Source organism: Rhinopithecus roxellana, chromosome 8, assembly GCF_007565055.1.
Source record: "Rhinopithecus roxellana isolate Shanxi Qingling chromosome 8, ASM756505v1, whole genome shotgun sequence".
In the NCBI taxonomy this organism is placed as follows: Eukaryota; Metazoa; Chordata; class Mammalia; order Primates; family Cercopithecidae; genus Rhinopithecus; species Rhinopithecus roxellana.
In genome coordinates, this window is record NC_044556.1 from 121,596,208 (window position 1) to 121,612,383 (window position 16,176).

Below are 16,176 nucleotides of genomic sequence, written 5' to 3' on the forward strand. Positions count from 1 at the left end.
TTGTTTGTTTTTTGAGATGGTGTCTTGCTCTGTCACCCAGGCTGGAGTGCAGTGGCGTGATCTCAGCTCACTGCAAACTCCACCTCCTGGATTCAAGTGGTTCTCCTGCCTCAGCCTCCCGAGTAGGTGGGATTACAGGCACCTGCCACCACACCCAGCTAATTTTTGTATTTTTAATAGAGATGGGGTTTCACCATGTTGGCCAGGCTGGTCTCAAACTCCTGACATTGGGTGATCTGCCCACCTTGGCCTCTCAAAGTGCTGAGATTACAGGTGTGAGCTACCACACCTGGCCTCACTATCTCCTTTTTTGACATGAGTATCCCCCTTTTTTGACATGAGTATCTTTTGACATGAGTATCCTCTCAACCAGCCCCTATCATTTGAGATAATTTCAATCTATTTATCAAGTAACTAAGAATCTAAGAGAGCTTTTGGTGCCCCTAATTTGTTTTAAAATTGGTAGCAATATCTTGTAGTTGGATACTTTTCTATTGCTTCTAAAGTATGCATTTTCTTGCTTTATTTTACCCATATATGTATTTGGTGAGTGGAAAATGCGGTTGTTAAATGTATGGACTTTGATATCAAGCAGATCTTGTTTTGAATCCTAGCTCATTACATCTTATCCTCCCAAATAGCAAATTTCTTCTATTGTGGTTTCATTATCATCAATGTAAAGAAATAGACTCTCTTATTGTTCAACTGCTTTATTACCAGGACCTCTCCTTGTATGAAATGTAAGCTTCATGTTTAGACGTCAGGATTCAGGAACATGTTTCAGCGAAGTATGACACATCCTAAAAGATGGCTAGTGTGGGAAATAGTGATTTTTCCTGGATTATACTGTTGTCAACACTTTAGATGTATCTGAACTACAACAGACTCCCTGAGGGTTCCTAGCTAAAGCTCAGATTTTGTTTTCAAAAGTCATTGAACTAAAACAGTAGCAAACAAACACACACAAAACAGATTATTTAAAGAAATCAAGACTGGGCGCAGCGGCTCATGCCTGTAATCCCAACACTTTGGGAAGCCAAGATGGGCAGATCACTTAAGGTCAGGAGTTCAAAACCAACCTGGCCAATATGGGGAAACCCCATCTCTACTAAAAATTAAAAAATGTGGTGGGCACCTGTGGTTCTAGCTACTCGGGAGGTTGAGGCACAATCATTGTTTGAACCTGGAAGGTAGAGATTGCAGTGAGCTGACACCACTGCATTCCAGTCGAGGCAACAGAGCAAGACTCCATTTCAAAAACAAAAACAAACAAAAAAAGAAATCATTATGGTGGCTGTATATCTCCTGAAATTTACATACAATAATTGCTTCTGACATATTCAAATACAATGCAAAAATTTGTCTATACTATGAAAACCCTTCATGATTTAGAGACTTTAGGAGGAAGGGAAAAATACTGGGCTCCCGCTTTTTTTCTTCTCTCTCTCTCTCTCTCTCTCTCTCTCTCTCTCTCTCTCTCTCTCTCTCTTTGTTGAAAAGGGTGTCCATTCCCCACTTTATGTTTTTGTTTGCTTTATCGAAGATCAGTTGGCTGTAAGTATTTGGGTTTATTTCTGGGTTCTCTATGCTGTTCCACGCCATTCTCCTGCCTCAGCCTCCCGAGTAGCTGGGACTACAGGCGCCACCACCTCGCCTGGCTAGTTTTTTGTATTTTTAGTAGAGACGGGGTTTCACCGTGTTAGCCAGGATGGTCTCGATCTCCTGACCTTGTGATCCGCCCATCTCGGCCTCCGAAAGTGCTGGGATTACAGGCTTGAGCCACCGCGCCCGGCCGCCTTTTTTTTTTTTTTTTTTGAGATGAAGTTTCACTCTGTCACCCAGACTGGACTGCAATGGCGCGATCCCGGCTAACTGCAACCTCAGCCTCCCGGGTTCAAGCGATTCTCCTGCCTCAGGCTCCCAAGCAGCTGGGATTACAGGTGAACACCACCATGCCTGGCTAATTTTTTTTGTATCTTTAGTAGAGATGGGGTTTCACCATGTTGGTCAGGCTGGTCTCAAACTCCCGACCTCGTGATCCATCCGCCTCAGCCTCCCAAAGTGCTGGGATTACAGGCATGAGCCACTGCACCCAGCCCCTGCTTTCAAAAAGTATATAATTGGGCTTGGAGGGTGTGATTGTCAGAAGCGTGTGAACCAGAGCAACTCCATCTTAAATAGGAGCTGGGGAAAATGAGGCTGAAACCTACCGGGCTCATTCCCAGACAGTTAAGGCATTCTAAGTCACAGGATGAGACAGGAAGTTGGCACAAAACATAGGTCATAAAGACCTTGCTGATAAAACAGTTTGCAGTAAAGGAGCTGGCCAAAACCCGCCAAAACCAAAATGGTGACTAGAGTGACCTCTGGTTGTCTTCACTGCTACACTCCCAGCAGCGCCATGACGGTTTACAAATGCCATGACAATGTCAGGAAGTCACCCTATATGGTCTAACAAGGGGAGGCATGAATAATCTACCCCTAGTTTAGCATATCATCAAGAAATAACCATAAAAATGGGCAACCAGTTGCCCTGGGGTCGCTCTGTCTATGGAGTAGCCATTCTTTTATTCCTTTACTTTCTTGATAAACTTGCTTTCACTTTGCACTGCGGACTCGCTCTGAATTCTTTCTTGCACAAGATCCAAGAACCCTCTCTTGGAGTCTGGTTCAGGACCCCTTTCCTGTAACATGATGGTTAATACTGAGTGTCAGCTTGATTGGATTGAAGGATACAAAGCATTGATCCTGGGTATGTCTGTGAGGGTGTTGCCAAAGGAGATTAACATTTGAGTCAGGGCCAGGCGTGGTAGCTCACGCCTGTAATCCCAGCACTTTGGGAGGCCGAGGTGGGAGGATCGCCTGTCAGGAATTCGAGACCACCTGACCAATATGGTGACGCGGTGAAACCCCGTCTCTACTAAAAATACAAAAATTAGCTGGGCGTGGTGGTGTGGGCCTGTAGTCCCAGCTACTGGGGAGACTGACACAGGATAATTGCTTCAACCTGGGAGGCAGAGGTTGCAGTGAGCCGAGATTGCGCCACTGCACTCCAGCCTGGGCGACAGAGCTGGGCTCCGTCTCAAAAACAAAACAAAACAAACAAAAAAAACAAAAAACGTTTGAGTCAGTGGGCTGGGAAAGGCAGACCCACTCTTCATCTGGGTGGGCACAGTCTACGCAGCTGCCAGCTAGAATATAAGCAGGTAGAAAAACGTGAAAAGGTGAGACTGGCCTAACCCCCAGCCTACATGTTTCTCCTGTGCTGGATGCTTCCTGCCTTCCAACATTAGACTCCAAGTTCTTCAGTTTTGGGACTCGGACTGGCATTTCTTACTCCTCAGCTTGCAGACAGCTTGTGGGACCTTGTGATCTTGTGAGTTAATACTTAATAAACACCCCTTTATATATATATAAAATCTATATAAAATCTATCTATCTGTCTATCTCCTATTAGCTCTTTCCCTCTAGAGAATCCTGACTAATACAGGGGACAGGGCTTACCTTCATTCCATTATATGAAGGTGAGGACTAAACTCTGATTTTTATTTTGCCCAAATTCCTGTGTAAGGAGTGTGGGGCATCATGCCCTGCAAATCATAAATTCTCTTCAGATGGGTTTTATTTAACAGTAATTGTGACTTAAACTCTCCAACCTGACTCTGGCATAACATTATGAGACAAGAAAGAAAATCAAAATATTTTACCCCCAAACATGTTTCTTCACCATATTTTGAAATGGTCATGCAAAGCCATTCTTTGTGGGGGCAAATTTGCATCTGTAAAGAATCTCTATTAACATAGCTAGATCTTTTTCTTCCAGACCCTCCCAATCCTAAAGAGATTAACTGAGATCTAAATAGGAAACATTTGTCATCTATTGTCTCTAAGGTCAGTCACTGTAAGACTTTGAAAGAACCTTGGCCTCTACCATCTTTTATCTTAACCTGAACATTCTCTTTCCATCAATCCCAGGTCTTCAGAAAACTCAACCAATTGTAAAAAGAGAAGATTTTTAAATTCACCTATAGCCTAGAAGCCCCCCCGCTTTGAGTTGTCCTGCGTTTCTGGACCAAACCAATGTATTTCTTAAATGTATTTAATTGATGTCTCCTGCCTCTCTAAAATGTGTAAAACCAAGCTGCGCCCTGATCACCTTGGGCATGTGTTCTCTGGACCTCCTGAGGGCTGTGTCACAGGTCCTGGCCACTCACATTTGGCTCAGAATCTCTTCAAATGTTTTACAGAGTTTGACTCTCTTCGTTGACAAAGGGAAATACCTGTATCTATCTATGTATATATAGACCTTGTGTCAATCTTGTTTTTAATCCCAGCTTCATTACATCTTATCTTCCCAAATAGCAAATTTCTTCTATTGTGGTTTTATTATCGTTGTAAAGAAATCGACTGCAGCCTTGAACTCTTGGCCTCAAATGATCCTCCCACCTCAGCCTGATGGGATCTATGCTATGATCTCACCACTGCACTTCAGCCTGGGTGACAGGGTGAGACCCTGTCTCAATAATTATAATAGTAATAATACATTTTTAAAAGTAAAAAAAATGCAAGAAAGGCAAAATTAGGAACTTTTTGCAAATATTTTCTCAACCCTCACAACTGCCCTAGAAGATAGTATTAGTCCTCTTTTACAAATAAGAAAACCAAGGCTTCTAGAGGTTAAATTACTTGCCCGAGATCACTCAGATCAAAAGTGGGAGTGGCACAAACAACTCCTTTAATTTCAGAGCTGAAACACCTGCCAGCATGGCAGAAGTGCTGTCAATTATCAGGAAGAGGTGGGATCAGTGATGACTGATGGCGCTGGGAGGAGGGGCGTACGTGAATTAGCTTTTTAAAAAGTAGCCGATAAAGAGACTAGGTCACAATGTTGTGTTTACCAGCGTCTAAGACAGTGCTTCCCCACTGCTCACATGGCAGAAATCTCTTCCCCTGCTCTGCCCCCAAGACCCATCCTCTCCCTGTGACATCTGTGGTGATTTCTCAAGGACATGGCTCCAGGGGTAATTTGTTTCAGCTGCTGCTTTCTAAGGTTGCAAATCAATCTTATTAACCCAAGTTCCTCCGAGAGACTGATTACAGGAGGATAAAAGACTCGAGGGGAGGAAGTTGACGTTGGTGGTCCTTTTTTCACCTTTTCTCTTTCCAAAGTGGTAAAGTAGCTGGTATGTGGGTACAGAGTATGTCATAAGGACATTTCTTAGCAAATCCATGAGTTGATGCGTAAAAGCGGTTATATGTTAAGCTGACCTGGGATTAAAAGGTAAGTTGGGCATCCTTATAAGAACAAACCTTTTCAGCCAAAAGATCAAGCTGGTGAGCTCCGGCTGTTGCAATCTATACTCTAGAATGGCAGAGTCACCATGTTGAGTGTGACCTGGTGTCTAGGAATGGGAATTATTCTAATTCATCTTCTGTTTATTGGGAGATGACTTGGCTCTGTAGTGGAGAGACTATAGTCTTTGAAGTCAGACAGACCTAGGTTCTAATTCCAGCTCTGTGACTCCTGAAAAGCTACCTAATTTCTCTACTGCTCAGTTTCCCCATTTGTTGAATGAGGATCATAATACTTACATGTGGGGTTACTGTGGTTATCAAATAAGATGAAGTAAAAGGGTCAGGCATGGTGGCTCACACCTGTAATCCCAGCACTTTGGAAGGTTAAGGAGGGCAGATTTCTTGATCTCAGGAGTTTGATACCAACCTGAGCAACATGATGAAACCCATCTCTACAAAAAATACAAAAATTAGCTGGGCATGGTGGCATGCACCTGTAGTCTCAGCTACTTGGGAGGCGGAGGCTGCAGTGAACCGAGATGGCTCCGATACACTCCAGCCTTGATGACAGAGCCAGACCCTGCCTCAAAAACAAACAAACAAACAAAAAAGAAAAAAAGGAGGAGGGGAACAAAGTAAAAGGACATCCCAAGGTGGCTGACAGTAAATGGGTGGCCACTATCTCTGTTATCAAAATCAACCCTCCAGTCTCTATGCCATGTGCATATCTGGACAAGTTGCTTGGCTCCCAGCTGCAGCCTTGTTTATGTCCCTTTCCTGTTTTTTAGAAGGTAAGTGTTCCAGGAAGAAAGCTCTGCACGTGTCAGTGAGGCCAAGCAGCCCTGTGAGGAAAGGGCTCCTCTGGAATAGCGCCATTAGAGGGGAACCAGCATGAGACAGGGCTGCTGTGCAACCTGGGGAGATTCAGTTCACCTCTCTGTGCCTCCATTTCCTCGGTGTTATCTGGGGGTAATGAGAGCTGCCCATTGCACGATTGGAATAATCACATTTGTTATATATAAACAACCAACAAGGATTTTACTCTTAGCCACCCACTCCTCATAATAGGTATTCGAGGAAATATCTGCCTCTTGACCTGGGGGGAAGGAGGATGAAGGCCAGGCTGTCCGGAAGACCCACTGAGAGTAAGGCAGTGAATGTTCTGTGTCATGCTGGACCTAGCTGGAGCATTCCTGAACCCTGAAGCATGGTTGCCAGCATGTGTGTTTTACACTCACAGGTGCAGTAACTTTAAATTCCTCAAATCCCCTGAGTGCAAGGCCATGGCTCAGAAACGCTCTGCAGACAACGGCATTAATCTCCCCTACAAGGACTTGACCTCCGAGGTAACCAGGCGCCGAGTCACCATGACCACGAGGTACCCAAAATCTTTCCTCTGGATCGCTTGTGGGGTTGGGATGGCGCATAACACTGAGCCCCAGCAAGTGCCTGAAACTGTAGCTGGCACTGGTTTATTTAAATGTATTTAATGCTGCTGCAAGACACATTTCACAGAAGAGGAAACTGCCTTGTCATCCATTGTGGAAAACAGACTTTTCTCACATGGCCCTTCAAGGGGTGATGACACCCATTTGTGTATGTTCACTGCGTGGGTGGTGGTGGGATAAACTTCACATTGGTGGCTCTTGATAGAGGGTGGGGAGTGGGGATCACTTTGTTTTGTTTTGTTTTTTCGAGACAGGGTCTTGCTCTGTCACCTGGGCTGGAGTTCAGTGGTGCAATCACAGCTCACTGTAGCCTCAGCCTCAACCTCCTGGGGCTTAAGCAATCCTCCTACTTCAGCCTCCCACCAGCCATGTGACACAATATCTGGTTAATTTTTTGTATTTTTAATAGAAACAGGGTTTTGCCATGTTGCCCAGGCTGGTCTCAAATTCCTGGGCTCAAGTGGTCCACCTGCCTCGGCCTCCCAAAATGCTGGGATTACAGACGAGAGCCACTGTGCCTGGCCCAAGCTGACACCTCTAGCTTGAGCTCTTTGTTGGGTACATTATGAGATTAAAAATAATAATCTTACTAAATCTGTTAAGAAGTTGGTCAAAAAAATCAAAATTATTGATTTGAAATAGAAAATACAGACTTCCATCTAATGTTTACAATGCCCTTTGACCTTAGAAATTACTAGGATGTAAGATACTAACAAATGAATACGAATTAGGTACCATTTCTTAGTTACCATACATGGGAATGTTAACTCCTTGTTGATAGTGGTGCACGGCCAGTTTGACACCACGGGTTTAGACCGTGAGAGTGGGCATTGTCTGCAGGAAGTGTGGTCCCTGCGCTCTAATGTCCATCCAAGAACGAGATGGCATAATTTGATGGCCTGTCCTAGCCACCAAACAATTCCTTTCCTATAATCCCACATCCTTTCAGCAACATTAGGGATCAGCTTTGATTGGGAGATGGCAGCAGTGAACTTGTGCCCAGATTAAAATTTAAATTTGCATTCCAGTTCTGCCTTCTACTGGTCACATGATCTGGGTAAATCACCTTCTGTCTCAGCTTGCTCAGCTGAAAGATTTAATGTGGGGACTGAGATTCTACATGTGGTTACTTTCTAGGTAATTTCTAGTTCCTGGAACATAGTAAATGTTCAGGGAACAGTTAAATCTGAACCTGTAAAAGCTTGACAGCCTAGTCCTATGTGCTTGAAGGCAAGGTTTGCCCAGCCCTGAGGAGGATGGGAAGACCCTGGTATACTCCAGCAGAAGGGGAGGTGAACCTCGCAGCCTGGGGATGGGGACAAGTTAGGCCAAAGGGAGCTGTGAAGTGAACCTGAGACTGGACTGGCCCTACGAATAGCTGGAATGCAAATGAAAGATTTAGACATAGCCTGTCCCAGGGTGAAATGTACAGTGGCCAGTAGGGGATGGAGAAAGCTAATTGATGAGAAGAACTCCTGCTCTAATCCTAAGAGACCCTTGGAGGATGGGGGTGGAGGAGTGAGGGTGCAGACTCCGACTTTGTTGGTTCCATGGCACCAATGGGGACAGCTGAGCTCACTCTGAGGACAGCTGACTGACAAAGTGTTCGTAAAGTAGATCTCATTTCTGCAAGGTGAGTGTGGGTGGAGGAGCTTGGAAGGATGTCCTCTAAAATGTTAACTACTCTCTTTAGATGCTGGCATCTGGGGTATTTCTTTTGTTCCTTCTTTTTTGTTGTTTTGAGACAAGGTCTCACTCTGTCACCCAGGCTAAAGTGCAATGGTACAATCACAGCTCACTGTATCCTCGATCTCCTGGGCTCAAGCAATCCTCCCACCTCAGCATCCCGAGTAGCTGGGACCACAGGTACATGCTACCATACCTGGCTAATTTTTATTTTCTTGTGGAGAGGGGGTCTGCCTATGTTGTCCAGGCTGGTCTTGAACTCCTGGGCTCAAGTGATCCTTCTACTTCAACCTCCCAAAGTGCTGGGATTATCTATATCTGCATGAACCACCATGCCCAGTCTATTCTCTTTCTCTGTGCTTATTTAAAACCCTATCTTTATTCAAATGGCATTCAATGTGCCTTTCTTCCTAGAAAAGAGATAATTACCCAGAAAAGTGATGAAGCTAAGGAGATGCTCTTCCACTTGGATTTGGAACAAACCCCTCCCCCTCGCAGGACCCACCTCACAGTACCTCCTGCCCCACCTCCTTCTCCAGCTGAGGATCCCACAGTCTCCTAAGATGTGAAACTTGTTTTGAAGTGAATTCTTACACAGAACTCCAGAAAACAGTTTCAGTGGCATTCTTGAGGTTTGTCTTAGAAGACTCTTGAAGATCTTTGTTCTTTCCTATTTTTCTTCATCACCTAGAACCACCACAGAGCATGGTTTACCCTTGCTAATATACTTAGCCATTTTTGGTTTTTCAATCCAAGTCTCTGAAATGATATGCATATATTTTGATCTTTCATTTCTGTTATGCTATAGAACTGTTGCTGTAGTCAGTTGTATTCAACCTAATAAACAATTATCAGGCCTGGCTGTTTATTACTAAATCTGAATCAGTGAAAAGTCTAGGCCTTTGAAGTCCAGAATTTAAAGATCTTAGGTCCTGGGAAGCCTGAGGTAGCTGGATTTTCAAAACACAACCTGAGACACTACAGTTGTGTGGTCCTGTATTTTGGAGCTGCATTCCCGTGCCATGTGCTGGGGCTACGGTGGTTGAGTTTCACGTTTATTGACAGTGTTTTTAAAGTTTGCTTCCGGGAGATTTGAAGTGATTTTCAAACTCTGTAACAGAAAACTCTACCCTGAAAAGCAGCCAAGTGTAGAGTGGTTCTGTTGGGAAGAAGTCTATTGCTTGAGTCCTCTCCATGCTCCTTGACAGGCCCCAGTGCACCTCTAAGGACTTCCAGGGCTCTTCAAAACTGTTTGATGGCATCAAAAATGTGATAATTCTGGCATACATATACATATAAAAAATATCCCCACGTGTCATCCTTTATTTCGTCTGCTTCTTCCTAGAGTCCTTGCAGGTGTTCTCTCTCCAGGCCTGCGCTTATACATGTGCTCTGACTCCCCTGTGAGAAAGGGAGTCAAAACTTCTGTACCCCATTGTGGAGTTCGGGTAATCACTCTGTGATCTCCCCCGACCCCATGCATTTAATAAAACCAACGTGCCTTCTTTAAAAACAAAAAGTGCTCCAGTTCTTCTACCCCCATAGTAGTGGACTGTGCCGTTGGTGTGGAAGTCAGGTTTCTTACCTGTGGCCTTCAGCAGTGTGGGGCAGGGAAGGAGCCTGCACTGAGTGTCATTGCCAGCTGGATGCTGGACATACACATCTCCCTCTCCTCAGTCTGGTGAGGAAACTGGCCTGCACTGTCCAATAGGATGACCACCAGCCACTTGTGACTACTTCAATTTAAATTCATTAAAATAAAATAAAATAAATTCAGCTCTTCAGTCAATCTAGTCACATTTCAAGTGCTTAGTAGCTTTGTGCAGCCAGTGGCTACCCTGGCTGCACAACATACCCATGGGATGTTGCAGATATAGAATGTGACTGCCATTAAAGAGAGTTCTATGTGGCTGGGTGTGGTGGTTCACCCCTGTAATCCCAGCACTCTGGGAGGCAGAGGTGGGTGGATCACCTGAGGTCAGGAGTTTGAGACCAGGCTGGCCAACATGGTGAAACCCTGTCTCCACTAAAAATACAAAAATTAGCTGGGTGTGGTGGTGTACGCTTGTAATCCTAGCTACTTGGGAGGCTGAGGCAGGAGAATCACTTGAACTCGGGAGGTGGAGGTTGTGGTGAACTGAGATTGCATCCTGTGCTTCAGCCTAGGCAACAGGGTGAGACTGTCTCAAAAAAAAAAAAAAAAGTTCTATTAAACAGTGATGGGGCAGAGGTTAAACATGTCCGAGGACACACAGCCAGTTAGCAATATATTCAAAGAGAGGTCAGGCTGGGAAAGACTAATTCTTGTGCTTTATTTCCATTTGGTTTCTGAACACATTCTAGGATGTTCTCTCTGTTCATTTGTTCGAATATTGAGTACCTACTATGTGAGCACGGCACTGTTCTAGGGATATATCACTGTACAAAACAATCCCTACCCCATGGAGTTTATATTCCAATGGGGAAAGACTAACAAAAAAACATATACAATATAAGGCCAGGTGCAGTGGCTCACATCTCTAGTCCCAGTACTTTGGGAGGTCAAGGTGGGCAGATCGCTTCAGCTCAGGAGTTTGAGACCAGCCTGGACAATGTAGCAACCTCATATCTATAAAAACATACAAAAATAATTTAGCTGGGCATGGTGGCGGGCTCCTGTAGTCCCAGCTACTTGGGAGACTGAAGTGCAAGGATCACTTGAGCCTGGGAGGTGGAGGTTGCAATAAGCTGAGATTATGCCACTGCACTTCAGCCTGGGTAACAGAGTGAGACCGTCTCTCAAAAACAAGACAAATACACAATGAAGAAATAGTGAATTATACATCAGGAGGTGATAAGTATAATGGAAAAGATGTGTTAAAGCAGTGAAACAGGGTAAGGGAGATTAGAAGTGCAGGTTGGTTGTAGTGTTAAACAGTGTGGTCTGGGTAGGTGTATGAGTCCATTGTAATGCCACTGATAAAGGCATACCCGAGAGTAGGAAGAATAAGAGGTTTAATTGGACTTACAGGCCTCCCCTCAGAATCATGGTGGAGGGCAAAAGGCACCTCTTACATGGTGGCAAGAGAAAATGAGGAAGATGCAAAAGCAGAAACCCCTAATAAAACCATCAGATCCTGAGACACTTATTCACTGCTCGAGAACAGTGTAAAGGGAAACTGTCCCCATGATTCAGATTATCTCTCACCAGGTTCCTCCCACAGTATGTAGGAATTAAGGGAATATAATTTAAGTTGAGATTTGGGTGACGACACAGTATCGTTCTGTCTCTGGCCCCTCAAAATCTAATGTCCTCACATTTCACACTAATAATGCCTTCCCAGCAGTCCTCCAAAGTCTTAACTCATTTCAGCATTAACCCAAAAGTCCATGGTCCAAAGTCTCATCTGAGACAAGGCAAGTCCCTTCCACCTATGAGCCTGTAAAATCAAAAGCAAGCTAGTTACTTCCTGGATACAGGAGGGTACAGGTATTTGGTAAATATATATGCATATCATATCAGAGACTTGGATTGAAAAACCAAAAATGGCCATTCAAAATAAGAGAAACTGGCCAAAACAAAGGGGTTATAGGGTCCATGCGAGCCTGAAATCCAGCAGGGTTGTCAAATTTTAAAGCTCCAAAATGTTCTCCTTTGACTCCTGGTCTGTAGGGCCTCTTTAGGAAGGTGGCATTTGAACAAAGACTTGAAGCCAGTGATGAAGTTAGGTGTGTGGACATTTGGGACAGAGGGAAGAGCTAGTGCAAAGGTTCAAAGGTAGAAGTGTGCCTGGTGCATTCAAGGAGAGCAAGGAAGCTTGAGTAGAGTGGATCAGGGATATGAGAGAGAGGTGGGTAAAGGATAACTCCAAGATTTTTGGCCCAAGCAACTAGAGTGATGGAATTTCCTCAGCCACAAGAAGAGCAGATTTACCTGGGTGCAATGGTTCATGCTTGTGGAGGCTGAGGCAGGAGGATTGCTTGAGGCCAGGAGTTTGAGACCAGCCTCGTCAACATAGGGAGACCCTGTCTCTACAAAAAAAAAAAAAAAAAAAAAAAAAAAAGGCCAAGCACAGTGGCTCAAACCTGCGGTCCCACCTACTTGGGAGGCTCAAGCTGCTTCTTGCTTGAGCCCAGGAGTTTGAGGATACAGTGAGCTATAATTTGCCACTGCCCTCCAGCCTGGGTGATAGAGTGAGACTATGTCTCAAAAAAAAAAAATAAAAATAAAATAATAAAACCAGCAGATTTGATGTCTCTGATGAGGAAAGAGGAGAAGGTCAGTTGTTCAATATGTGCTAGTTTGACATGCCTAACAGACATCTAAATGGAGATGCCAAGGGGGCAGGTGATATGTGAATCTGGAGTTCAGGAGTCATCACTAGGCTGGAGACATAAACATGAGGTTCGTTAGCATATGTGAGTTGGAATTTAAAGCCCTGATATTAGATGAAATGCCCAAAGGAATGAGTAGATAAGAAGAGACCCTAAACTGAGCCCTGGGAAGCTTCAATCTTGAGAGGGAGCTAACCTGTAATCCCAGCACTTTGGGAGGCTGAGGTGGGTAGACTGCCTGAGGTCAGGAGTTCAAGACTAGCCTGACCAACATGGTGAAACCCCCGTCTCTACTAAAAATACAAAAATTAGCTGGGCAAGGTGGCAGGTGCCTGTAATCCCAGCTACTCGGGAAGCTGAGGCAGGAGAATCGGTTGAACCTGGGAGGCAGAGGTTGCAGTGGGTCGAGATCACACCATTGCACTCCAGCCTAGGCAACAAGAGCAAGACTTAATATCAAAAAAAAAAAAAAAAAAAAAAAAAAAAAAAAAAAGTTGGGGTTAAAAGGAGGAACCAGCAAAAGAAACAAAGAAGGAACAGTCAAAAATGGAAGAGGAGTCTAACATTCTGGAAGCTTCATGAAGAAAAAGTTTTTCTTCCTTTTCTTTCCTCTTCCTGTTTCTTCTTCCTCCACCCTCTTCTTCCCTCCCAAAGCCTGATTCAGTAGGTTATGGAGAGAAAGAACAGGAGCCATGGGAAGGGCTGTGCAAACAGGATTGGCTCATCTCAGTGTCTTTCCACCTTCCACTTTTCATTCAAACACCTGGCAGGTAGAGGTGCTTAGTAGGATCAATGAGCTCATGCATTCTGATTTCTGGACTTTTCAGTTTTTAAGAGTCTGCTGTCAGTGGGGGAGAGTGGTTGACACCCAGATGTTCTGGGCTGAATGGTGTCCCCACCCCAAATTCATATCTGAAAGTCCTAATCCTAACACTTTATTTTTAACTTTTAGTTTTTTTTAGACAGGGACTTGCTCTGTTGCTCAGGCTGGAGTGTGGTGACATGATCTCTGCTCACTGCAGGCTTCGCCTCCCAGGTTCAAGCAATTCTCCTGCCTCAGCCTCTCAAGTAGCTGGGATTACAGGTGTGCACTACCACACTTGGCTAATTTTTATATTTTTAGTAGAGACAGGGTTTCACTATGTTGCCAGGCTGCTCTTGAACCCCTAACCTCAAGTGATCCTCCCGCCTTGGCCCCCCAAAATGCTGGGACTACAGGAATGAGCCACAGTACATGGCCCTAATCCTAATACTTTAGAATGTAGCTGTCTTTGGAGATAGGGCCTTCAAAGAGGTGATTAAGCTAAGCTTAGGTCATTAGGGTGAAAAGAGATTGTACATGTACAGAGGGAAGATAATGTGAAGATGTAGAGAACAGCCAGTCATCTATAAGCCAAGGAGAGAGGCCTCGGAAGAAACCAACCCTGCTGACAACTTGATCTTTGACTTCCAGCCTCCAAAATTGTGAGAAAATTAATTTCTGTTGTTTAAGCTATGAAAGGAAAGTAAATCTTGGGGTCCCAAAATCACTAAGCTAAAGTGAAAAGTCAAGCTGAAAACTACTTAGGGTAAACCTGCCTCCCATTCTATTCAAAGTCACCCCTCTGCTCACTGAGATAAATGCATATCTGATTGTCTCTTTTGGAGAGGCTAATCAGAAACTCAGAAAAATGCAACTGTTTGTCTCTCACCTACCCGTGACCTGGAAGCCCCCTCCCTACTTGAGTTGCCCCACCTTTTGGACAGAACCAATGTACATCTTATATTGATTGGTGTCTCATGTCTCCCTAAAATGTATAAAACCAAGCTGTGCCCCAACCACCTTGGCTACATGTCATCAGGATCTCTCCTGAGGCTCATGGTGCCCTCAACCTTGGCAAAATAAACTTTCTAAATTAACTGAGACTTGTCTCAGCTATTCAGGGTTCACAAAGCCACCCTGTTGGTGGTATTTGTTATGGGGGTTCAAGTATACTAATACACCAGTGGAGAGGCATTTTGAGATCTCATCATCTCCCTCCTCATTCATGGCATGTGTAACCTTAATGAGAATAAACTCCCAGGGGAAAAGAAAAGCCAGGCCTGGTGCGGTGGCTCATGCCTGTAATCCCAGCACTTTGGGATGCTGAGACAAACAGATTACTTGAGGTCAGGAGTTTGAGACCAGCCCGGTCAACAAGGTGAAACCCCTGTCTCTACCAAAACTACAAAGATTCGTTAGGCATGGTGGCACATGCCTGTAATCCCAGCTACATGGGAGGCTGAGGCAGGAGAATCAACTGGATCCCGGAGGTGGAGGTTGCAGTCAGCCGAGATAGCACCACGGCACTCCAGCCTGGGTGACAGAGTGAGACTCCTCAAAAAAAAAAAAAAAAAAAAAGCTGCCTCATAGGTCTGGCCATTGGAACTCAGAGGACACCAAATCTGGAACTGGATACAGAGATGTGGATGCCAGCAGCAAAGCTGGAATCTGTCTGATGGCTACAATCAGGTGTGAGACACTCTGCCTGGGTCCTTCCCCCTGAGTGCCAGTGTGCCCTCACCCTCACTTGTCTCAAGCATAGATGCCACCTCAAAGATGTGGGGAGACGAAAAGCCTGAACTGGTTGACAACACCCTGATGTGGTGGAATCCAAGCTGAAATGGCAAATGAAGTGTTCTACCATTAGGTACGATGGCAACTGAAAAGGGAAATTAAGTTTGTCATTAAAACATAATGCAGCCAGGTGTGGTGGCTCATGCCTGTAATCCCAGCACTTTGGAGGCCGAGGTGGGAGGATTACTTCAGGCCAGGAGTTTGAGACAAGCTGGGCAACATAGTGCAATCCTGTCTCTACAAAAAAATTTAGAAAATAATATTGCTATAAGGGCTGGGAGGATAATGGACTTATTACTGGGTGTAGAGTTTCAGTTCTACAAAATGAAAAATGTTCTGGAGATGGATGGTTGTGATAGTTGACCGATAATATGAATGTGTTTAACACCACTGAGCTGTGCCCTTATAAATGGCTGGGATGGTACATTTTGTTATATTTTACTGCAGTTTTAAGAGTTGGAAGAACAAAACAATGCTATAAGATTTCTCCACCTGAGGTTGTGGCTTATAAAATTCATGCTCATGATGACTGATAAAAACTGAAGTGGAAGGGCCAGGTGTGGTGGCTCACACCTGTAATCCCAGCACTTTGGGAGGCAGAGGCGGGCGGATCACGAGGTCAGGAGATCAAGACCATCCCGGCTAATACGGTGAAACCTCATCTCTACTAATAAATACAAAAAAAAAAAAAAAATTAGCCAGGCGTGGTGGCGGGTACCTGTAGTCCCAGCTACGTGGGAGGCTGAGGCAGGAGAATGGCGTGAACCTGGGAGGCGGAGTTGCAGTGAGCAGAGATTGCGCCACTGCACTCCAGCCTGGGCAACAGGGCGAGACTCC

The 16,176-nt window shown here is 44.7% G+C and overlaps 1 protein-coding gene across 1 annotated transcript; it reads left to right on the plus strand.

Moving 5' to 3' along the window:
- Positions 1 to 3,279: 3,279 nt before the first annotated feature.
- On the plus strand, positions 3,280 to 9,286 carry MYOCOS (myocilin opposite strand). Its single transcript, XM_030935321.1, has 3 exons — positions 3,280 to 3,376; positions 6,536 to 6,673; positions 8,844 to 9,286. Exons 2-3 carry the CDS (start codon positions 6,579 to 6,581, stop codon positions 8,989 to 8,991), a joined length of 243 nt encoding a protein of 80 aa, XP_030791181.1. The 5' UTR covers positions 3,280 to 3,376; positions 6,536 to 6,578; the 3' UTR covers positions 8,992 to 9,286.
- The last annotated feature ends 6,890 nt before the right edge of the window (positions 9,287 to 16,176 follow it).

Bases quoted from the DNA above. Each gene is read 5' to 3' on its own strand.
- MYOCOS (XM_030935321.1), top strand. From the start codon at position 6,579: ATGGCTCAGAAACGCTCTGCAGACAACGGCATTAATCTCCCCTACAAG. The intron at 6,674-8,843 runs GTACCCAAAATC...CTTTCTTCCTAG, and splicing joins CGAGTCACCATGACCACGAG to AAAAGAGATAATTACCCAGA.